Source organism: Rhinolophus sinicus, linkage group LG09 (assembly GCF_036562045.2).
Source record: "Rhinolophus sinicus isolate RSC01 linkage group LG09, ASM3656204v1, whole genome shotgun sequence".
Taxonomy (NCBI): Eukaryota; Metazoa; Chordata; class Mammalia; order Chiroptera; family Rhinolophidae; genus Rhinolophus; species Rhinolophus sinicus.
In genome coordinates this window covers 14,254,277-14,279,687 of record NC_133758.1, presented here as the reverse complement: position 1 = coordinate 14,279,687, position 25,411 = coordinate 14,254,277, and the positions used below count along the sequence as shown (strand labels likewise).

Genomic DNA, 25,411 nt, shown 5'->3' with positions numbered 1-25,411 from the left:
CTAGAATTCTTCCTTCTGTCCAGTGCGTTAGTTATTCCTTCAGTTTCATGTCCTCCACGAATATGATGAACAGCCTTCTATGTGTCATATGCTAACTAGTTAATTGTGGACCAACAAGACTCCTGCAGCACGTGGCTGGGGAGTTGCCCCACCTGGTCACCAGCCCTGACTTACTGTGGAGGGTCAGTGTTTCAACTCAGTATAAACAGATCCTTTTGCAGTGTCGCCCAACTTGAATTTCCCCATCTTGTTCATATTACTACAAGAGATTTCTTCAGATGCCTTGCTCAAATCAGAAATACATTGCATTTATGCACAGTATAGGTTTAAGAAAATGAGTTTTAAATTTGTTAAATTTGTGGTATTGAGTCTAACCTACAAGTATTTACAAGGGTTTTAAATCATTCTTGAAATGCATTGAGTTGCCGTGATATTGGAAATATATAATTTTTTAATTAGCAAACAACAGCAGTAATTATCCTCAGGGTTTTTAGGGGTCACCTCAAGGGTTATTGACTAGATGACTGTCGTGATAGAAGAGATATAACCATCTGCCCATGGGTATCAGGAAATCAGGAAGATACGTGTGTTTTACATATATATACACATAGACATATACATATTTCTGTTTCTGACTTTGTGTATATTGTGATTGTCATGACATTTATTGATGGACTGTCTATGAGAATGTGTAAATGCTTGATTTGCTCAATTTAAAACAGGTCTTGTGTTACTATGTTTTAACAAAAGGTGTAGTAAATCAGGTGTGTATAAGATTATTTATGTACTATATTATTTAAAAATATCACTTTAAGAAAACTTGGCTTGGGATAGAAAAATCTCTTCTGGTATTAATATTTTGATTATTTTTGATATTTAGGTATTTGCAGTTGACTTCATATGATTCATGAAATATGTAAAGAACCTTACATACATATAAATATACTGTATACTTTTTGAGAATCATTTCTATAACTATGAGGTATATTTTTTAAAGCTTCATGAGTTTAATTTGAAAGAAAAGAAAATATGAAGACTAATAGAAAGATATGTGTAGTCATATCCAAAGTAGTCAGATAGCCTACTTATAGTTTTATTGACCAGCTAGAGCCACATTTAACAGATTTTTTTCCTTATTCTCTTCCAACTGCAGTTGGTTCTTTTTGAAGTAAAAGCAACAGGTGCAGTAACAGTACTTGTCTCTCATCTCTGGCCAGGATTCACCTAAATTTTGGTGAAGGGCGAAAATGTAGAACAAATGAAACCATCTGCCACTCGTAACCAACTAGCCCTAAGCCATCATTGGGGACAATGCTAGTGACACAGGAGTTGGCCCCTGGACTGGGCTCCTGCTGGGCCTCATTTCAGAGGGTTAAGGCCGATCCTGTCAGCACACGTTTCAGGATGTGATTCCCTCACCAGACAGTCATACAGAGATCAAAGCAGCTTTTAATTTGCGTTTAATTACTCCTTGAGAAACCATCTACCATATCCAGCAATAGCTATTGCATAAAAAAACCCCAGATAAGTATGTACTTTTTTTTTGGAAATCTGAAATAGACTTAATCTCTTCAAATGCTAAATATGAGTATATTAATTCTTTTTGGTATCTCTTAATTGTTTTCCCAAAAATTATAAGTAAAAGAAGATAATATGAACAGAAAGGATTATTTTGTTTTCAGTGATTTATGCTTTGTAATAATTTTCATTTCTTTAAAAGAGGCCTTTCAAATACAATTTCTAAGAAGATGGTTTAGCCCCTTGTCAATGGTAATTTTTATACCAAGATTTAACTTCAAATTAGAATAAATGAATACTATTTTCCTAGACTTATTAGAATTCTAATAGGATTGTAATTTTTATTTATATATTAATGTTTTGTGACTTTTTCAGAGTTTATCAAAAAAATCACTAAGTGTCATAGTCAAAGGTGACTTCTCAGAGCTATAACTGATAAACATCTGTCACACAGCAAATTTGCATAAACAACTTCTCCTTTGTCAGATTTATGAGTTGACATGTTTGACTGACAGATGTCAGTGCAAGTTAAATGCAGTTTAATTTGGTAGTGCTATCTCAAAGAGGTTCACATTTTAATCTTTGCAGTTTGAAAACAAATGTGGCTATTGCCATTAATATAATTGGCTCCTTGCTTAGTGAAGAAGTATGAACATAAAACACTAGTATTTGGATTAAGCTTTTTATGGGTATGACCTGTAAAAGGATCTCAAAATTAGTCATTTTGTGAGCCATTGTGACCAGTCAGAAACAAAGTCTATCGATTAGCAATGGCTGACATTTCAAAATGGCTGTGTAGAAAAATGTTATTGGATTTATTAATGTTTCTCATCAGCTGTAATCACCAACAATTTTGAGTAAAAATGTCACAAGCTGATTCTACTTAACAATTTGCTATTGTAAAATTTTAGTTTTATAACCTCTAATTTTGATTAGTATATTAAAAATGCCACTTAATCAAATGATTACTTCTGGACTTAAGAAAAAACATATGGGAAAAATAAGTGAAAAAATAGCTTGGGAATTAGGTTTAGATATTGCAAGATTTTGATTTTTTTATTGAGATGAAATTCATAGAACATAAAGTTAACCATTTTAGAGTGAATAATTTGATTTGTTTTAAGACTAGAAAGACATTAAGAGCTGACATACTGGTACTGTATGACAGATATGGCTATACATCAATGTAAAATAAACTGGAACATTTCAGGCAAAATTCTGAGAGAGATATTTAAGAATTTGCATCTTAATAACCAGCATTATAAATAAAAATATCGGTATTTCAAAAACACTAGATGATGATGATGATGTACAAAAGAAAATCTGGGTTTGTATGAGGTTTGATCGAAAAATATGGTGAATCTTTTAAGAAAATTATTACAGTAAAAGACACATTGCCATTAATCCCCCTCAAAATACTTCCCCTCACTTCGAACACACTTATCCCATCATTCATGCCACTTTCTGAAGCAGTTCTGGAAGTCCTCTTTCCCGAGTGTCTTTACTTCATCCTCCATCATGACAGCACTGAATGTCACACATCCCTTCTGGTACAACAGTTTCTGTCAAATAAAAAACATTATGGTGTATCCTCATCCACCTTATTCACCAGATCTGACACCATGCGACTTCTGGCTGTTTCCCAAAGTCAAAATGGCCATGAAAGGAAAACGTTTTGAATTGATTCAGGACATTGAGGCAGCCACGGCAGTGCAAATAAAGACACTCACAGAAGAGGACTTCCAGAACTGCTTCAGAAAGTGGCAAGAACGATGAGATAAGTGTGTTTGAAGTGAAGGGGAGTATTTTCAGGGGGATTAATGGCAATGTGTCTTTTACTGTATTAAATTTTTAAAATTTAAATAAACATTCACCGTATTTTCTCATACCTCGTATGAATTAATTTTAAGGCACTTAGCCCTCAGCATGGGAGTCTATGGTGAATTCACTTATACACACACACACACACACACACACACACACACACACACACACACAGAGCCAAAAAAAGTATACACATTTTAAAAAAGGAAAAAACTATTAAAATTGTAATACTTAATATATACCAGTAACAAAAGATGAATACAAATCAGGTGTATACATTTTTTGGCACCCCAGTATATAAAGTTTCTATATCATTGTAGCTGTATTTTGCTTGCCTTTTACTTCTTTATACCCAAAAGCATGTTCTTTGATCCTTATTTAAGTTCTTAGGCATATTAATCTAAAGCAGGGATGAACTGCTCAGGGAATGTCAAGTCCAGATTCTCTGCTGTTTATTGAACAGTACCGTGTTTCCCCAAAAATAAGACCTAGCCAGATAATCAGCTCTAATGCCTCTTTTGGAGCAAAAATTAATATAAGACCCAGTCTTATTTTACTATAATATAAGACCGGGTCTAATATAATATAATGTAATATAATATAATATAATATAATTAATATAATATAATTAATATAATATAATGTAATACTGGGTCTTACATTAATTTTTGCTCCAAAAGATTCATTAGAGCTGATCGTTCGGCTAGGTTTTATTTTTGGGGAAACAGGGTATAGACTGGTTGTACTAGCAAACAGGACCCACCACCTTTGAATAATTAAATGATATTAGGAAGTTAAGCATAGTTTTTCCTTGATATTTTTGGACATCTGCTGATGGAGTATGAATACAAGAATTTTAATGACTAAATTTGTATCTACTTCTGAGTTTATATATTTTATATTTAATTTCAATCTCAGGGCACACCTAGCATGTGGACATCAAAATTGTCCCCACAGCAAAAAGTTTTTAAAAAAAGTGTTACTGATTCAATTATTTGGCGCTAATTTATTTGGGTGCATGTACTCAAAACTGGAAACAGGCGAGACACAGGATGTGTTTTACAGTCAGACACACACATTTTCATGAATTGGAATTAGAACCAAGTGATGTTTATTCTCCATGTTAAGGAACTTAAGCCAAATGTGATATTAAATGTTTTGCATATTCAGTATGTATAACATGTTAACCATAAACCTCACTGTAATGGTTTGAAATTTCATTTCATCAGCTTTAATTTTTTTGCCATTTCATAGTGACATACCAGGGTTAAGTGAAAAAGCTGGAAATATATAAAATATGAAATATTTTAAAGCAAGATTCATTACTTTCAAACAAAGAGAATGGGTATGCTTATTTTAAAGTTTATAAAGTTTCTCTGTAATTGGCAATTGGCATACATTTATTCACATAAAAACCTCAACTCATTGACCATTGCCCTCCTTGTTCGAACTCTGTGGTTATTTAACAAACCTAAACATACAAAAAGATCCAGTTTAATTCAGCATAAATTATTTTTGTTATGGAAATTTTCAAGCACACAGAAAATTAGAATTATATAATGAACATCCATTTACTGATTACCGGCTTCAGCAAATGTCAACACATAGTCTTAATGCATCTAGTCTCCCTTCCACTGGATTATTTTAAAACAAACTCCAGATATCTTATTATTTTATAATTAATCCTTCTGTATCTCTTACTGATAATGACTCTTACCCACATTGTGTTTATTTAAAATTATTAACATTATTTCTTTATAATACCTAGTCATTATATTGACATAAATTCTGCATTAGTCAAATTAAAACAGTCTAGATTCTTCTCCCTTGAGAATCTTATTAGAGAAGAAAATAACAGTATAAAGCAGAAAGCTATGGCAGTTAGCCATTTAGCTTTTGAAGTTGACACATTATTCATGGCAAAAAATTAGATGTACCTGATAGGGGTTTGTCCAGGTGGAGTATTTTTAAATGATAGGGTGAGCATATGGAACTATAAGACCAAAGGGATTCGTGATGGCAAGGAAGGAAGCTGTGTATCATTTCTACTAGGGCATGGAGTCAAGAGAGGAAAGGGGTTATCCTGAGACAGGGTCAAGGGGGGGGACATGGAGAGACCATGAAAAGACAGTCCCTGGTGACATTGGTGACATTGAATTGGTGGGTTGCTCCAGAGAGATGAAGAATTCTAAAATGAAAGAGTAATGGAGAACAGTAGAAAAAAATGAGTGAACCCAAACGATCAAGAGATACAAAAGAAAGAAAGATATAAAAGAAGAAAAAAGCTTTTTAAAATCAGCGCTCTGGCTATGGGCCTGTTGAAGAGGCGTAGACTGTGGCATTAGTGCCGGTTATGGCCAGTCACCTAGCTCCACAGGGAAACATTTTCTGTAAGGCTGCAGTTTCCATTTCTGCCTCCCAGGAGTAGCCAGAGAGGTACCTCAACATTTGGATTTCGTGACTGGACTCAGATGTGCATAAGTTCACTGGGCTCAAGTTCAACAGTCAAAGGAAACTTGGTCATTACTTCATGATTGGAAGTTAGTTTCTGCTTTTATCAGAATTATGAATGTGAGGTCTTACTATGTAATGGTTTCAGAGAAACCTAGTTCATTCCTGAACAGGGCAGAAAAGGAATTTTGTCCTCATTCTGATGTTTTGAGTTGCTGAATAAAAATGCATTGTGTCTGACTGAAATAAAAACGCACTGTGTATCTCTGTAATGTGTACATTACGAGACTCTTCTTTTGTTGACAAAACAACACGAGCTTGGAATTAAAACCAGGGTGTTGCTTTTTGGGTTTGGGGAAAAGCAAACCAAACTTGACCTACACTTAAACAAATGCAACTTATTAGTTTTAAAGATTTAAATAGAACATTGATTTTGCCAATAATCTTCATGTTATTTTGTTACATTTTGTTACGTGTCTTTATAACTCCAAATATAGGAGTTGATTTGATGATAAAATAATAATTGTTAGTACTTATTATCTCTAGTATTATAACTAGATGCTTTATCTCATCTGTTTTTTGTGTTTGTTTTTTGGTGGGTGGGGGGAGGCCATATCCAAAATGTGTTTGTTGGGATGGGTCCTCCCTCGTCTTGACTCAGGGCTGCTTCCTTCTCAAGGAGCATCCTTCTGTAAGCCTTGCTTTTCCTCCTATCGGCTGACAGAGGACCATGGAACAGCCAACACACAAAGCTACTGTTTGTGCATGGCTAAGCACGGTGATGATTTTATAGCCTCCTGGGCTTTCACATCCATGAAGTAGGAATTGGGGCTCTGCACCAGACGCTTCTTCTTGTGTTTCCTCTTCTTTTCTGGAGAGGGATGAAGGAGATTCTTAGCGAGAGGCATGTTCTCATGGGGAGGTCGTCACCGCCGGAAAGGTTATCTCATCTCTTTAATCCTAACATATTACTCAGATGTATGTTATCCACATATTAGAGATGAGGAAATTCAAGCTCAGAGAGGGTTAGTATGTTACTCAAGTTCACTGAGCTTATGTACAGAAAGGCTGGAATTCTAATTGGTGTTGTAGCACCAAAGTTTGGACTATTCCTTTTATTCCATGCTGCCTCGTAGATGTAAAATACCTAGTGTGGTGCCTGCGATGTGATGCTTATTGAAAAAGAGTTGTCTTTCTTACCACCCATGGTGGGGAAACAGATACAGCTTCTCATAATAACCTATAGTCCTATACACATAAGTAACTGTGGAATGGCCCAGGAATACGTGTAGGGTCTTTTTAGGCAGTTGGACCTTCAGCTGGCAAGAGAGCCTGAATTAGAAGTTATTTATAATTCATCAATTCATTGATTGTGTCCTATAAGAAAGCATCTGGGGTGCATCCTCTTAGTAAATAACAATTGCTATCTTAGAAATTTACTACTTTTTAATATTTACTCAAATATCAAGAGGTTAGCATTTTAATATTACCAGAATAACTTAAACTTTTAAGCCATTCTGGTGGCACATTGATGTATATTACAAATATAAATGTTCATATGTGAAAAATACACAACCATATACATACACATATATGGAAATATAGATTAGAATATTTCAATTGCTGAGTATCTGTGGATATTATATTCATCACAATAAACAAAATAGATACTTTTGCTGGTGAATTTATGGCTTTAACTAAATAAGAACTTCAGCATGATTTTTTAAAAAAATTTCCTACGCTTTGAGTTATACTGAGATTTAACATGTTTGCAGGTTCTAACATCGAGTTACCATGGTCAAACAGTTAGTTTGCCCTCCAGAAATATGCAAATATATTTAAATTCATTGGATTATTAGTAAACTTGTAGACATTAGTTATTGGTTTATGGGGAAATGAAGAGCTCAGGTAAAATATGAAAATTTCCTAAAAGATTATTTTCCTTTGTGTGTATGAAGTTTTAAATACTTTTTAACATTACAAAAGTAGTGTGTGTTACCTTGCAGAAGTTTTAGAAAAAAGAAAAGGTTAAGAAATATGGAATACCACTGCCTCACCACAATAACTATTAACATAGTTAGAATTTCTTTCAGTGTTTTCTATGCATTTCTAAAGTTATTATTGGGAATACACAATTTTGTGTCCTAATGCTTTATCCCCTACTTACCCTTAGATCATGAGCACTATTCTTACCCTTGATCCATTAAATTAAAGGACCTGTTTGATTTGACGAATTTTAAATGTATTTTATGTAATCACTTAATTGATTTTAATTACTATATCACACCTGAACCTACCACACCATGTAAACCAAGAACTAGAACATTGCCAATCGTTCATATTGATATGTGTGTTGTTCCGTATTCCATCTTCCTGCCTGCTCTGAGAGGGAGCTACTCTTTTGAATTTTGTATTTCTTGTTTCCTTGCTTTCTGTTCATTTGTTTTGTTTCATACATAGGAGTGCCTAAAGAATATATCACTTAGTCTCACTTGTTTTAAACTTTATGAAAACCTGTTATAGTATATACAATAATTTATTTGGTACTTGTTTTTAGCTTATATTTTTTGTAATACTTTTTATTACAAAGATGCATTTATGTTTTATGTAGCTATAGTCCAGTCATTTTTACTGCTTACTAATAGTAAACAGGAAAAAAAGCATGATTTATTTATTCATTTTTCTGTCAATGGACATTTGAGTTATCAGGGTTTTGTGGGTTTTTTTACTATTATTTAGTAGGGTTATGAACATTCTTACCCATGTCTTCTATACATATGTGTATGGTTTTTCTCTTCAATATATACCTACCGTGTTTCCCCGCAAATAAGGCCTAGCCAGACAATCAGCTCTAATGCATCTTTTGGAGCAAAATTTAATATGACCCGGTCTTATTTTACTATAAGACCAGGTATAATATAATACAATATAATATCATACTGGGTCTTGTATAATATAAGACCAGATATAATATAATATATAACATAACATAACATAACATAACATAATACCGGGTCTTGTATTAATTTTTGCTCCAAAAGACACATTACAGCTGATTTTCCAGCTAGGTCTTATTTGCAGGGAAACACGGTAGGACTGGAATTGCTGTGTTTTAGGATATGCAAATGATCAGCTTTATAGTATAGAGTCAAATTCTTATCCACGGTGTATAACAGATTCTATTGAGCAGCATCCTCTCCTAGAGTTGACATATAGAGTAGAAAATGGTATCTTAATTGTGCCTCTGATTTGCATTTTCTTGCTTACTAATGAGTTGCACATGTGTGCTTCCTTTTCTGTGAAATACCTGTTCAAGTATTTTCCCCATTTTTTTTTCATTGGATCATTTGTCCTTCTAATTATAGAAGTTCTTGATATGTTGAGAATACTAACAGTTCATCAATTATATTCATGACGGGTATCTTCTCAGTCTGTATCTTATGTTTTAAATTCTATAAGGTGTCTTTGGTGAAAAGGAGTTTTTAATTTTCACATAGTTTATCCATCTTTCCTTTTGACTAGTGCTTTTAGGAACTTAATTATTCTTCCCTATAGCATCATGTATATTTTCATCCAAAAGTTTTAAATTTTGCTACTGAAATGTAAGTTATCAATCTATCTGTAGTTGATTTGTTTTGTGTATGGTATAAAGTAGAATTCAGTTTTGTTTTTATTCATGAAAGAAACCTTTTTTTCATGATATATGTATGTATATGTATCTGGACTCTGTTTTGGCTCCTTATTTTACTCTATTTGTAAATTTATCTATCCCTTCACCAAAACCATGCTGTTCTAATTACTGTAGCTTTATAATTAATCTTTATATCCAATAGGGCACATCTTCCCTTTTCTTCTTCAGAAACGTTTTGGTTATTCTTGGCCCTTTGTTCTCCCATAATACGTTTTACAGTCAAATTAATTATTCATCACAGGCTGTGTTAGAAAACCTCTGCCTTTCCCTATGTGCACCTTAGTCTGTAAAACTCACAACTCTGAGAGCGGAGGAGAATATCCACTCTTTGCAAGTAAATAATATCCCAAAGAGAGGGGAAGGGGCTGAGCTGCTTACGACAAATTCCGTATCCTAGACTCATCCATCAGAAAAGTCATTCTACTGCTCGTGGGAAACACTAAGAAAAGGCCAGGGGGGAGCTTAGAGAAAATCTTGTCAAGAAAACTAGATGAGTGGTGAACAAGACCTCCTCCACCTTCCAATAATTTTCTAAACTTTCTAAGACTGACTATGGAAATGATCAGTGTGCCCTGACTCATAGCAGTTGGTGCTTTGTGTGTATTTATTCTACTGAAGAAATCAACTTCCATTTTTTGTGAGGATCCTTTAACTTCTAAAGCCTTTTTAATTTAAATAATAGTCCACATTTTACTTAGGTAGAAGATTTGTTGGTTTATATTTCTAGGCTATTATCCTACATTTAATAAAACCCTGTTGTTACCTATGACATATAACAAAGTCTCGAATAGCCTTCTGTTCTTCCTAAAATTTAAAAAAAATTTTTTTAGAAAACAAAATACTTTGAAGCAAGAGTTTAATTCCATTTTATTGTCTTGCTTTACTCTTCCCTGATGAATTTTTGAATAGAGATTATTAGCTGAGACCATAGCTGTTCTAAAATTTTTGCTTATGGCCACCTTTCTTCCCCCTTATATCATTCTTTTTATAATCTAGAAGGAGAAAGTTCTGTAATATGAGGGAGAGTCTGCTTTTATTCCTTCTAATTGTGTCTTTGTCAGCGTAAGCTAGCACTAGGGGCCCCAGCAGAATATGTCACTTACCTCCCTACTAAAATCCCTTATGGGTTCATTATGAAATATTCCAGTGATTACCTTCCTTTGAGGTGAGATACAAGGCTTCTTGGTTCTTTTCTACTAGAAAGAAAGGAAAGCACTAAATAGCAGTGGTTTTTTACTTAATATTTTTCTCAGAGCATGGAACTCATAATGGACCAGGAACATACTGACAGCAGAAAACTATGCACACCTTCAGACACACATACATACAAAATACATACATACCGCAGCCCCAAATGTTATTACATACTCAGACACGTGTATATACATATGTACTCACATGCATCTGTATGTGTGTGTGTATGTGTGCGTGTCCGTGAGCATGCCCCTGGGGCACTCTAGAATAGTCTCTGGGGATATGTGATAGAAGACATACGAGTATAAAGTGGCAAATCACAAAAGAGCCTTTTAATACGTCTATGAGGCTTTGCACTAAGCAGTGCGGGAGCATAGAGGACAATCCAGCTAACAGACCTGACATTTCACTTGCGACTTGAAAGGCTGCGTAAAGATTTGTCAGAAGAAGGTAGGAAAGGGGACTTCCCCTCCATGGCTTCTTTTCTGTCTCCTAAAGTTTCATAGTAATTAGGTTTTTCCCAGAGTTCTCTGCTCAGACCACTCTCTCCTTTTCCTGGGTAAGCTCAGCCAGTTGCATAAGTGAAGTAAGGCTGTATGTCTCACCTGACCAGGAATAACTTCCAGCTTCCTCCAACCTCATCTCATCTGTCTGAGCTCCAGGCTTTTGTTTTCCTCCTGCTTACTGCACTTCACCTGGCTATCTTTAAGATACTCTAAACTCAGTTATGTTTAAACTGAACTTATTTTTATTAATGGCACGGTTCACCCAGACTTGAAGCCTTAAAATTCTCTTTGACTCTTCACCTCTTGCACCTCTTAGCTCTGTTAAACACAGAGACACAACACAAAGTTTTTATTGCTGTGTAATATCTCCTCTTTTCCATTTCACTGCCACTATCCTAGTGTATAGCTTTCTGTATCTATTGTCTCTTAGGTCTCAGATCTCTTAAATGCACATTCGCCAGATTGATATTCCTAATCATAGCCAGGGGTTCAAAAATTTTCACTGGCTTTTCATTGCTTCTGGAATATAATTTATTTCCCTTAGCCTGGTTTTCAAGACCTGTATTCTAAAACCACTTCATATTCTGGGTTTAGCTTCTAATTATTGCTTTCAGGGTCTCTGTCTTGGGTCAAAGCAAACTGGTTCCTGTTTCCTGTGTGTGACTGGAGCTGCTCTGCTTGGGTGATTTATTCATTAATTCAACAAACATTTAGTAAGCATCTATGTGCCAGGCACTGTTCTGGATCCTTGAGCAATATTCTCAAACAAAATGACAGAAATCTCAATTCCCGTCCTCATGTAGCTTACAGTCTAGCAGGGCGAGGAGGTTGGCATAATAAACATTAGAAATTAATACTGTGTTTCCCCAAAAAATAAGACCTAGCCGGACCGTCGGCTCTAATGCGTCTTTTGGAGCAAAAATTAATGTAAGACCGGTCTTAATTTTTGCTCCAAAAGACGCATTAGAGTTGATGGTCCGGCTAGGTCTTATTTTTGGGGGAAACACGGTATATTGTACAGTATGTTAGAAGGTGGTAGGTACCATAGGAGAAAACAGAGCAGGGTAAAGGGGTGTTGGAGGCAAGAATGGGATGACAGTTGAAATAGGCCTCAACTTCCACCATATTTCTTATTCTTTAGATGCAGCCCCATTTCTTCTTGTCAAATCCAAGTGGATTTGGGGACCGATCTCAAATGGCACCTCCTCTGAGAGACCTGTGCTTCTCTCCCAGCTGAGGTCAGCTTCCTCCGAATATCCATGACTTGCTTACTGTTCCTGCCCTTGCTTAGTAACAAGTATTGCTTTCTTCCTCAGGTTTCAATTATTTGTTAATCTTTGCTTTCCTAGTAAGAGCTGCAATCTATGAAGATAGGGTTTATTGTATCTGCTTTTTATTGTTTCTTTAAGGTAGTAGTTCAAAGCCTTGGCTTTAGTCTGCCTGGGTTCTCATCCTGGATTCTCTGCCTGGGTTCTTATCCTGGGTTCTCTGCCTGGGCTCGCTGCCTGGGTTCTCTGCCTGGGTTCTCCACCTGGCTCTATCACTTACTAGCTGTGAGACTTGTGCAGCTTATTCCAGCACTGGGCTTCACCTTCCATATCTCCCATCCCTCTGTTTAAAGTTGATTGTTTTCTGCCTTATTTTCTATGGCAGTGTCCTACATTTTGTCATTTGTAGTTTCTTGTCTGTGTTTGCCTCCTTTCCCTGAGTGGAAGCTGCAGAAAGGCAGAGAACACCTCTGTCTTGTTCCCTGTTGTCCCCTTCCCACTCTGAATCTGAATGAGTGGATGTTTGTATGAGTCATGTGAATGTGTCTGAAACACTTTGTGTCCTATGGAAATGTGTAAATATGCAAGTATAGTAGGAGATGCACAGTGAACATTTGGGACCATTGAACACAAGTCTTTTGTTAATGTCTCTTGATAATGATGAAGAAAAAGAATATCCCTTCTTCACATGGTTTCTACTTTGTTTTATCTTGGGAAGTCTGGCTCTCAATCCAGTCTATTTCCTTCCCCCGTTTCCTTAGAATGCATGTGGGCATTTTCTACTTTAATGTTGTGCGATATTTATGGTTACAGTAGCATCAATTTTTGTATGGAGTAACCAGTAAATGATATTTTGTGAGCAGAAATGCAGAAAAAAGGTTTTTATAATAATGGATGGGAGAAGAGAGAAAGAGAAAGCGTTTCCACACTCTTTCATTGAATTTCAGCCCCTGGACATGTGGTAGTTCCTGGAATGATGGTAGTCAGAACTGATTCCCAAGCCCACCTCTGCTGACTGGAAATACAGAGTAATGGGTCCAGGCTTCCAAGAATATGTGACTGTTCTCGAGGGAATACTAAAATTAACCCGTCTTCTATCCAAATTCTTATAAACCATTAATACTTGATAACCATTAATCTCCATATGATTTCCCTATGTAAATTAACTGTGAGTGCATGGTTCAATGCATTTACTACTGAAGGGCTAACATGTAAAAAGAACCGTAGCTCATTACAGCCAAAGCAAAATGGTTCAGTTTTACCATCCCTAAATTTGACCTATGTTTACATCTGTTTATAAAATCTGAGCATCCCCCGACCCCCGCCTTAACCTAATGCTTCAGTGCTCTCTTCTAATAAAAAAATCAATATGGGCATCCAGCACTCATGAGTAACCCTGTAATAATAAACAGAGTATATGCGATTGAAAAAATAATTTCAGGAAAACACTGATTAGGATTTTAGTCAACCACAGTCTTTTTAAAAAATGCGTGTTAATGCGGTATTAGGAATATAATAATTCTTTTAATTTGCTTATGCCATTTTCTTGAGAAAACCTTAATCTTAGTTAAAATGATCTTTATTAGAGTGATTATGTTTGGTGTTCTTTCCCTTCACACAATTAAGGATGCAGTTAATCTAAGGAATTCTCAATTAAGTTGTTTTTAAATCTCTGACTTAATTCAATTTTACAGTTCTTTTTCTGGCTCTCTTTATTTGATAAGCAATTATGTGAACAATTATAAAGGTGTATTTGCAGTCTGAATCATCAATTCTATATCAAATAATAACTGAAAATATTTTATGGTAACAGGTGTGTTTTTTAAACATGATATATATCTTTATCGTGCTAGAAAAAAATTGCTGTATTTTTATGCTGACTACTATGTGTTGCTAATTTTCCATTTCACAAAATTTTTACGTTAAAATAATATGGTTTAAAAATATGAATCATTTACACCTTTGCAAGCACATCAACTTCTTGTGCAAAAATAGTGAATGTACAATTCATACTATTCTCTCTTTTACTGATCTCTGATGGTTGCACTTTGATAAATAAATAGATCATCTAAGATTCAATAGGCCAATTGCAGCATATAATAGCTATTCAGAGGCAATTAAACTGCCTTTTTTCATGCCGGCATGTGAGCCGCCCTTTCACAACCTTCAACTTGATTCGTGGTGATTCAAAATTAACTTAAAAGTCTTGTTTGCTGACAGCTTAAAGCTTAATTGACTGAAAGCCAAATAGAGTGTGTTCTGTATTCAGCACTAAGGCTATTGATAAAGCCATGTGTAAATTGCGCCTGGTGAAAGACAGCGATTGGGCCTCCTGTTCGTGTATTAGTCCCCAACTTCGCATTGCAGCACAGTCATGACCGCTTTGTCAAGCCTTTTATCACACGAGGTTAACTCTCTGGAGTTCAGTTTCTGCAGCCGTCCAGCCGTCCACTGTTGAGCTCCTACCATACAGTGGGGCTTGCTGTAATTGTTACTTATCTGTGGTTTCATTTTTTTTTCTTTTTAATATGGTATTGGCCTTTCCTTTCTGAACACGACTGTTGGTAGCATATTTCAAGAACCTACTGATTTCCTGTATTTGTCACTGTAGGAAAGAGCAGGGTGTTTTGGTTTAAGGGTTTTGAAAAATATTTTAAGAAAAATCACCATCATGCTATTGGTTTGTCTCATGAAAATTAAATCTAGCCATTTTGAACACTAATTAGGATAAGGAATTCATGTTTAATAGCCTCGAGTGTAATAAAACCACTATATTACACTAACAATTACAGTGTTGGATTCCTTCAATATTTCTACACAAAAATATTTCAGTGATTGTACCTTATAGATATGTGCATTTCTGTTTTTAAATTGATGCTTAAGGAGTAAATGAGATGGATTATTAATATATGTTAGTGTATTTTATAAAATTTTATAGTTATGCCTTTTTCCATATAAGCCTAAGGAGATCCAGTTTTATAGAGTAGAAGATAATTTGCATATAAATATACATTAATGAGTGAAAAATTCAGGAGTAAAGCCAAAACAATTTTCAGAAGCACTTTACTTTTGTCAGCTATTAGGTTTATATAGCTTGGATCTGTATTCTTTATTTTTTAATGTGAAGATTTTGGTCTGATTCTGATTTAGTGACTTAAGAGTGTAAGTTCACCATGTTATGTGTTTTGAAGATCGTTTATAAATAATAGTTATGTTGTAAGGCTTTTGGTTTAATTCTATCTGAAATGACATTTAAATATGTTTATCATGAACTCTCCCTTTTATTTATCTTAATTTTATACAGTCAACTCTTAGATTCAGTATAGCAGTCACTACAATTTTTTGAAAATTTTTTCATTTACTTAATATCTATATTAAATATTTTAAATATAATAAAATTTAGATTACCTATATTACATCCTTACATTTTAGTGTAATTGTTTTAGTGTTTAGGACATTCAAATGAAAAATGTAAAATAAAATCCAGCTTTGCTAATAATTTTGATGGAAATAATTATTATAATGAAAATGTTTTTTTCATTATTGTGTATTTCAGATTATATATAAGGGCATTGAAAATATATTCTGCATTTCAAACATTTGGTTGAAGAAAATGTCTTTTATTTTAGTATCTTTTATTTTCTTTTTATTTTAGCAATAAGACTTAGAATTGGATATTGCTATCTCTTATTGATATTCTGGTAACCATGGCTATCTAATTTTACCTGCCTTCCAATTGATTTTCAATAAGAACCTCGTCTATTCATAAAGAATCAGGATAAGTTGCAACTTAGTTTCAAAAAGACTATAATTTAAAATAGTGTGTTACTCCTATATACTTTTCAATAAAATAGCAATCATGCTTCAAAATGTAAAATCCAGACGAGTACCGGTTTTATTGAAGTTTCGCCGATACCCCGTGCGATTTGAGAGGCAAGAATGAATTGCTTTTATTGATGATGTTTTGTATTAACAGTTAATCTAACATATCTTTAAAGTCATGAATTATTTGAAAACAACATTTTGTTTCTTTTTCATAACATAGTTGTTTAGTATACACAAAACAATTGTATTGTTAGGGAGGGCAAGTAAAATCCCTTTTTTTAATTTTACCTTTAAAAAAATGCCTAAAATTAATTGTAGAGATAATAAACAAATTTTGTTTTAAAATAATTAAACAATTATAATGATAAAAGTGCAAAACTTGTTACTTAAAATTTAGGAAAGATGGTATACATTGTGATGTCCCCATCAGTAAGAGAGTAGGTTGCAGTTAGATGTTCTTGGTACAGATTCTGAAAGGGATGAAAGCACTTTGTTGGGCTTTGCTGACTTTGCCAGCACTGTTTTATAGATTTTAAAAAGTGAGAATTTATTTGAGATTCTGAAAGAGTTTACCTGTTTCAAGAAGAATGAAGTCAAAGTCAAGTTCAGTGGTGCAAATTTTGTAAATTATGCATTTTTGAGAAAATATTACATTTTCTGGCAAATTCTTGTACTTGCAAAACTATTTATTTATTTATTGCAGAACTCTGTTTTCAGATTTTTTGAGATCTAAGGCTCTTCTAGGAAAGTGTGGCATTTATAGTTACAATATTCACGCTTACTTTGGGTAGTTCCTCTTTCTCTTATCTGCAGGTTGTACTCTTACATAAGGAGATGAGTTTTAGTTGTACTATTTTTCTTGCATTTTTCCAAAGTTTCTCCTTTTTATAATGACTAGACTGTGACTTTGTTTTTAGTTAACTGTTTTATGATTCAGTGTTACTACTGATGTATGGTAATAAGTGAAAAAGGAATGGCATTTTGTATCCCATTGTATATTGACAGTGTATCTTAAGGCAGCATCTGTGGGAAATTTTGAACATTAAAATTATCTGTGATGAGATTGGTTTGATATTATCCTCTTTAATTTCTGAGCCTTGAAATATTTCATAAATTAAAAAACAATGATGTTACATATGCCAAAGTGTCCAAGTAATATTGCATTTATTTGTCTCTTAGCCATTGAAACTTTATGTTGGCATATTGATAGAAAAATGGAAAAGTCAAAGATTGAATTGGCTGATAATTAGAATTCTAGAAAGTTTCTATTACATGTATTTGGTATTTTTAAGTACCTAATATCTGAAAGAATACTTTTATTTTGTATTTAGCTATCTAAATACTCCTGGGAAAATATCAGATGTTATCCTGTTAAATAAAATGTTCATATAATATCATGACTCTCACTTAGGTTGAAATCTATATTAAAATTCAAAGTAATAAGGTGTAAATATATAGATGTGATCGTAAGTATCTGGCTGTATATTTTTATTTGAGCTTTTATAAATGAAGAACAAATTAATGTCTTTCAGAAATGCCATTTTCATTGTTAGCTTGAAATTGAGAGGATTAATGCAATAGCATACAAGAAATAACTTCTTGTATGTACAGAGAAAATTACCTCGACCATCAAATTTATGCATATGGTCCAGTAACAGTACTAAATACAGATCATTCTATATTATTTACTTAATCTTTCAGGTAATAGAAAGAATATAAGTATATCTTAATTTTCTCTCTATCTCATGATATGTAAAATAATGCACAGTCCATGATAGATGGTAGTCAGCAATTGAAATGATCATGCATTGAAAGGGAGATATGAATAGCATTGATCAAAGAAGCATTATTTTAAAATACATACAGGATTAAAGCCAAGATTTCTTCCTGATGAATTCTCTATTGTGAGTAACTTAATTTTATTTGGCTTATATGTGATGCTGAATTATATATGATGCTGAATGTTAGGAAAGACATCAGCTTTTATCTGGATAGACCAGACAGGAAAGAGTTGATTGTAATTCTCTGAGTTGTGCCCTATTGTCCAAAAGAGGTTGGTCATTATGTTGGTGTCCTTTCTACTGATCGTTTGTATAAATTGCCCTCTAGTCTAGTGGTAAATATGTGTTAATATTTTGGGATTTTTTTTTTTTTTTTGATAAGACAACGCATGGTTAAACAGAGTGGTTGAAACATCCCTAAGTGCTAATGAGTACTTACTTGATAGTCTATACTAATGCTTTACTGGTAGCTGAACAAGTTTAGACGTTAAGCTTTTTAGGAAGAGTGAATGATGGCTAATGATTATTTAATGACAGATCTCTGGACTGAAAGGCATTTAGCACTCAAAGTATACTGCAAAGCCTATTTCTCAAAGCTTCAGACAGGTTTATTTGGTCTCACCTTGAATAGAACAGTGCTGTATTGATTTCATTGGTGTGGATTTAAACACACTATCGGCTTAGAATAGCACTAGTATGCAGTGGAAAATGATTGTCTTAACCCTTATGGTGACTCTGAGCTACTCTCTGATATCACGACATCAACTTTGGAAATGATCCTGAATTTTTTTGCAATATTTGGAGTTGAGTATGTGAGTTTTGAAAATATTTGTATCTGTGGGCTTACAGTGCCATTAGCTTATAGGGAGGCTTATGTAGAGGTAACTAAAACTTAGTTACATTTTTAATTAGTGTTTTCCTCCATATATTGTATTTAAAGAAGTTTTTCATCTGTGAAGATTGTTGATGTTTTTGTGGATGATGTGCTGATTTTGTTACCCTGTTGAGTAACGTAGTAAATATTTGGTCTCCAAATGGTATTAATATTCATACTCGGTACTGTGTATTTTTTCAGTATTTCAATATTCCACATATGTATCCCATGTAAAATGCAGTTTATTTATTTCATATACTTGATAGAATATCCCCCCATTTTTAATATTTATTATAGCCCCCTTAGGAAATGTATATGACATTATTACACACTACTTTAGACCAAAACTTATTTTAAGACTTTTTTCTAATTATAACTTTTGTTTGTGTGTTATTTTTTTAAGAAGCATTTTTAATTATGATGATTTGAAGATGCCTAACCATAGATTTACCATGGATCAGGTGTCAAATATTAACTAGTTTCTTTGCTACGAACACTGACGTATGGACCAGTGGAGATGCCAGAGATGAGTCTGGAATGATGTTGCCATGAGTGCCCACTTTCTTCATGCCCTTCACCTTGTCACATGAACACTTCACCGACTTAACCTTCCTTATCTGTAAAATATGGATATCGGTTTGTTTAGTAGAGCCCTGTGATTCCCTTTCCCTCTAAAATTCCCCCACTAACCGCTGTCTAATCTTGGGTTAGGAAATGTTTTACACACCCTACTTCTGATTTTTTCTTTCCCCTTTTAAATTCTTAATGGTATATTGGAAAGTGATTGTGGTAGGCATATAATTGTCATTATAACAAACATAATATTAGTAGATATTTGAAGCACCCTAAGTAAGCATATGTAATTTCTATGGATCTAAGAAATTCTGTTATTGGTTTTTCTGTTAATGGTTTTTGAAATGGGGAACCTTCTACCTTTGACATATTTTGAAGGCTACTTTTTTTTTTACCTTAAGTAAATACTGCTTATTTGCATATTTTATAGAAATCAAAAACACTGGATAAAGTATTACAGAAATTACTAATTTTTTTTCTTTTGCTAATAAGAGAAACAGGTTTATTTGAGAAAATTGTAAGGACATGGTAAATTCTTGCTTTGGATTGTTTTCATCAGTCTCTGTTGAACCCTCCTATGGTAATTTATGGTACTGACATGGGTGGTCTTGTGGCAGTGGTGATGGTAGGCGTTCTCAGTAAATTTTATCTTCTGATTTGGTGTTCCTTTCTTTTCCCTGCCAAAGTCTCAGAGCAGTTAAATATAATAAGAGCCATCCTGAATGTATGTATTTATCCAACATCAATACATATACATGTATTGTCTAGGTTTTTACATACAGAAGTATCTATCTGTCTTAATAAACAATGAATTAAGACAAGAGAAGGTTATAAAGCTCTCTCTTCACAATACCTGAGTATCCTAATGATTTCAGCGAGTCAGGAGAAGTTTGAAAAAAAGTGATTATGTGTTATGTAGCAGAAACAGACTTTTAAAAAAAATTCTCTTATAAAAATAGCATGACATCATACAAACCTGAGTATCTGACAGCACATTTTCCTCTTAGTGTTCCTTTCAGGAGTACGTAGTAGGTTTTCCCAATCCATAGTTGTAACAAATCAATGACTTAGTATCCAGGATTTCTAGGTGTAAGTGCTTACTTAGCTTTTTTGGTTAAACATTGGAAGGACTGTGCAATAATTCACAGCCCAAAGGCTTGTTTTAATTTGATATGTGCAAAATAGGCAACTCAGATCCAAATTATAAATAGAATTAACTAATTAATGGAAAATCATATAAAATAGTTACATGACTGAGAATAATAGTAAATGTTAATATCTGTATATGCTTATTTGAAAAAGCACATAGTAAAAAAAATCATGTAAACAGAAAAAAAGTCTGTGAAAAAAACATTTGCCAAATAACTAGAGTCAATTTGATAGACTAGTTATCTTCATCATAAAGTGAGGAAATGTAAAATAATCTTAAAATCTATAATAATTTTAAAGGCACATCATTCTTTCTACATGTAGCTTAAAAATGATGAAAGCTTATATATGTAAAGAGATCAGAAATGAAAAATCTGTGCAGCTATCTAATAGCGATTCAAGCATTCTTTTTCTTCAAGCTTTTCAAAGTAACTTAGAAATCTCTTTAGAAAATTGGCTATGTCATTTACACTGGCTATGTAATTTACATACATACGTATTTTGTAGACCAATTTTTCTATAGATTGTGAGCTAATGATGAGTATATCCTTAACAGTTTAAGGCTATGGTTTATTTTGTCATTGGCTTTTATACTTTTAGCATAAATGCTTAGTTTACTTTTACTTTTGTTTATTTTCTATTTTCTTTTTCAAAGCTTTGCTTTGGATGCAGCTCACAGTGGCCCATGCAGGGATTGAACCGGCAACCTTGGTGTTATCAGCTCCATGCTCTAACCAACTGAGATAACTAGCCATTGGTCATCTATTAATATGATTAGTAAATTAAAAGTCAAAGTTGTCTTTGACCTTTTTATTTTTCCTTTAAATTTCTTTACTTACTTTTTTCTTGTTTCTTCTCTTCTGAATTTAAAAATATTTTTTCTTTAAATTTCTTTGATATTCAGTTCTTAGGAATGGTACCACATGTTAATCTATATAAAGTTATAAGAGCTTACAGGGTATTTTTTTAGAAAGATAAGATATAATGTATTTCTGCTAATTGTGGGCTGGGCTATTAAAATCTTTATATAAAACTTGGCGTTGGGCGTATCCACAACGACTTTTCCCAGTTCTGCTATCATTTCAAAGGCAAGGTATCGTGTTGCCCCTGACTGACTATGCTCCATTAATCGTGTTGCCCCTGACTGACTATGCTCCATTATTTCTACTTAACACCTCTCTTACAGTGAAGAACAGAGAAGAGAAAAACACTTGTGAAGTCAGGTGGTCATTTTTCAAAATCAGAGATAACGTTATGCAATCACGTACTGAGAAAAATTAAAGCAAGAAATCCCTTAGAAGTTCTAATTTACTGCAAACCTTTAAAAAATAACTTTTAGTTACATGTCATTGTTTTATTTTTATAACCAAATGTATAGTAATTCAGAAAAATGAATACTACAAATACTCCTTGTAAATGAACAGATGTACTTGTTAACTTCTCAAAGATAGAACAAGGCAGTTATCACTTTTGATCTGGTTTTGTATCATTGAGTTGACAGAGATAATTAAGTAGGTGAAAATATATTTTAAGTGAATCCAGTAAATGATTTGTCATTTTATGAATAAAAATGACTTCAGGTGTAGCAGTTTGTTTCTCACAGGTATAAAATCTTCATATAATAAATAGTCCACCAAATGTTAAGTCTCATGTGTTCCATTTGATTTTGATCTTTTACTCCAGTATTTTTATTTTAAGTGAATCTCATTGCAGAAGTTATCTTTTTCTGAACATTAACTATACTAAAAGGTTATTTATAAGAATAATTTGCTATGTTTTCAGATTTAAATGCTTTCACAAGCCACGAACCACTATTTCTGAAATATTTTTTTTCCTCCTGAACAAGCTAATAATGGTCTTCTTATGTTACAATTTGTAGTTTTTAAAACTTGATAAGTATCTCAGATTCACCCTTGAAAGGTAAAGTGAACCAAGAATTGAACATTATTCTTGATAACTATTACCTACAAGATTCCCAATGACATAGATGTCTTAGATATTTGGAATTTTTAAAATCTCAATTTTTTCCCAAACTGAGAATATTTGCATTCAAAATAAAATAAAAGGGGGGGGGGAGGGAATGGACTTTTTGATGTTTATGTAGAGACTAAAGGGGAAAATAAGGTAATGCAGATTGTGGGAAAATGGGTGCAGAATTTGTGTGAAGAATAAGAAATTGTTACAAGAATTACTTGAAAAACCTACAAGTTGCTCTCAAAGTTTAAGATTTTTAATTATCAAAATAATTGACATACCCTGAGATAGTGATAGTATTAAATGTCCTTTGAAAAAGACAATCATTTTGGAGTATTAATTTATTTTGCTTTTATCTGATTTTGTGGGAAATGGATTTGATGTATTTTGTCAGAGGCACACACACATAATACATGTATGTGCAAGAGGCATTATTTTAAAATGGCTTAATCAGCAGCCGCAGAAATATGCATTTGCAGAACCCATTGTGTTCCAGCAGGGGGCTATCGAGTATACATACAAATTAGTAGCATGTTTGATTACTTCAGTTTCCAAGTAAGGGGGGCACAAAAATAGCAAAAGCCTCAGAGATTTGGGGAGCAACTTCCATATGCTCATCAATAGGTATGAAGAAAACACGGGCAGATGTGTCACAAAGCAACAGTGCAATGGAGGAAACGCCTAGCTGCTAACAGTAAATACTGCAGTTATTCTACACACACACACACACACACACACACACACACACGCACGCACGCACACGCTTTGCTAAGAATGTGAAAGTTTGGAAGTAAATGTTGAAGTGCCCCCCCCATTGTCATTTTTAATCAGTTCATCTTTTTTCCCCCAGGCGCTTGAGAGGAGTATTCAGATAATTTGCATGTTTTCTTTTATTTACTCAAGGTGTACAGGTATAAATTTACATGGTTATTTAGCCACCTACAGTTTTAATTGTTTTCTACAGCATAAAAATTTATTTGCCATAGTTTTAAAAAATCGTAAATTGTGCCACCAGTGAAAATAATATGTAACACTTCTATAAAAGCACTTGACTTAAGAGAAGGAACGTAATTACACACATTTACAATGGCATAGACCCACAGGTTCTCCTTATGAGCTTATGAGACCCATATTCACCAAGGAGAGTGAGGTTTTTGAGTCCTTTTTCACATTGATTGTCACCAATCTATGCCTGTGTGTCCCATTTAACAAATTCATCATTGAAGTATTTGACTAAGAATTGGTATATATTGGATAACTGAAATTTGATTAGAATACTATTTTAAAACCAAATTGTTTTTAAAATGATTTAATATTAAAAGATATTTGCTTGTTTTTAAATGTTAACAAAGCTTATTTGGAAGATTACTATTACATGTCTAGTAAAATCTGACATTTTTATAGCATTGTACTTTATCATTCTTAAGCAACCCTAAGAATAGCAAGTAGGTATGGAAAATATTTGGGCCAAACATATGTGGAAACAATTAACTTACACTGTGTAAACTCTACTGAGGGCCACGTTTTTTTTCATTATGATTTAAAAACATAGATGACACATTTTAAAATCTCAAAAATACTTCTAGCTCACTTAGGTTTAATGTCTTGGTACCCTAATTAAGAATATTGTATAGTTATCTGTGTACATAGTATAAGTATGTATACTGATGTGTGAATGTATATGAAAAGTTAACGTATTTGATTAGTGCCATATAGTGATTATTAAAAAGGCATATCTTAAAAATAAATTGTTACTATTCCATTAATCAGTCAGGAGGAACTTGAAGTTATTTTCATTAAAGAACATCTACAAAACAATTAGCACTCATTTTTAAAGATCTAGTTTTATTAAGATACTTCTGTTTATGTTCAGAAATGTATTAAAATATATTTTCTTTTTTAAAGTTTTTTTTTTCAATTACAGTTGACATTCAGCATTTTAGTTTCAGATGCACAGCACCGCGGTTAGACATTTGTATAATGTATGCAGTGATCCCCCTGATGAGTCTAGCACCCACCTGGCGCTATACATAGTTGTTGCAACATTACTGACTGTATTCTTTATGCTGAACTTTACATCCTCGTGACTATTGTGTAACTAACAATTTGTATTTCTTAATCCCTTCAGCTTTTAATATATTTTTCACTTGACGTATTTCACTGTCATGTACTACTTTAAACTCTTTATTTAATATACAGTCATATATGTTTTTCATAGACTATTGGTTGATAATGCCACTCACATTTAAAATGTCTTTGGGGCTAAAAAAAGCAAAATAGATAAAAATGAAAATTTGGAAGACTATTTTACTAGTCTGAAAATGGAAAGCAATCTTGTAGTCTTACTGACTTACATTTGTAGAGCTTTGAATGATGTATGTGCTAAGACTATTCTAACTGTATACAGACATTGTAACTACTAAATCGTGGGTCTTATTCCGAAAGTTCTCTTGTCCTCCAGATTACCAATATTGACAAAGTTCACTTTGCTAAGTTTATTTTGGTTCTTTAATAATTAGTCAAAACCTAACATTAGTAAATCCACATTCTTGCAAATAAAGTTGTAAAGAACCACAATAGAAACCATTTTCGAGCTTAATCCAAATTATTATTTTAAATAGTCTCCACCTGCTGCCATTAGTTTTCTGCCATGAGATCTTGCAACTTACATGTTCCGATCATTCCTATAAAGTCTTACAAAGTCAGTTATTTATTAATATATGATATATACATTATTAAATACAAATTGTGTTTTTTGCTCTGCTAGTCAGTGCACAGTAAAA

General features: G+C 33.4%; 2 protein-coding genes across 5 annotated transcripts in view; one reads left to right on the top strand and one right to left on the bottom strand.

Annotated features, from left to right (window-relative positions):
• The window catches only part of WDR7 (WD repeat domain 7), a 301,747-nt gene that overhangs the window by 134,787 nt on the left and 141,549 nt on the right, over nucleotides 1-25,411 (top strand). The gene's annotated exons all lie outside the window — the stretch shown is intronic.
• On the bottom strand, nucleotides 6,451-6,701 carry LOC109440821 (small ribosomal subunit protein eS27). The gene is given in 2 exon segments (XM_019720998.2): nucleotides 6,451-6,596; nucleotides 6,599-6,701. Coding segments are annotated over 2 exon segments (249 nt in total).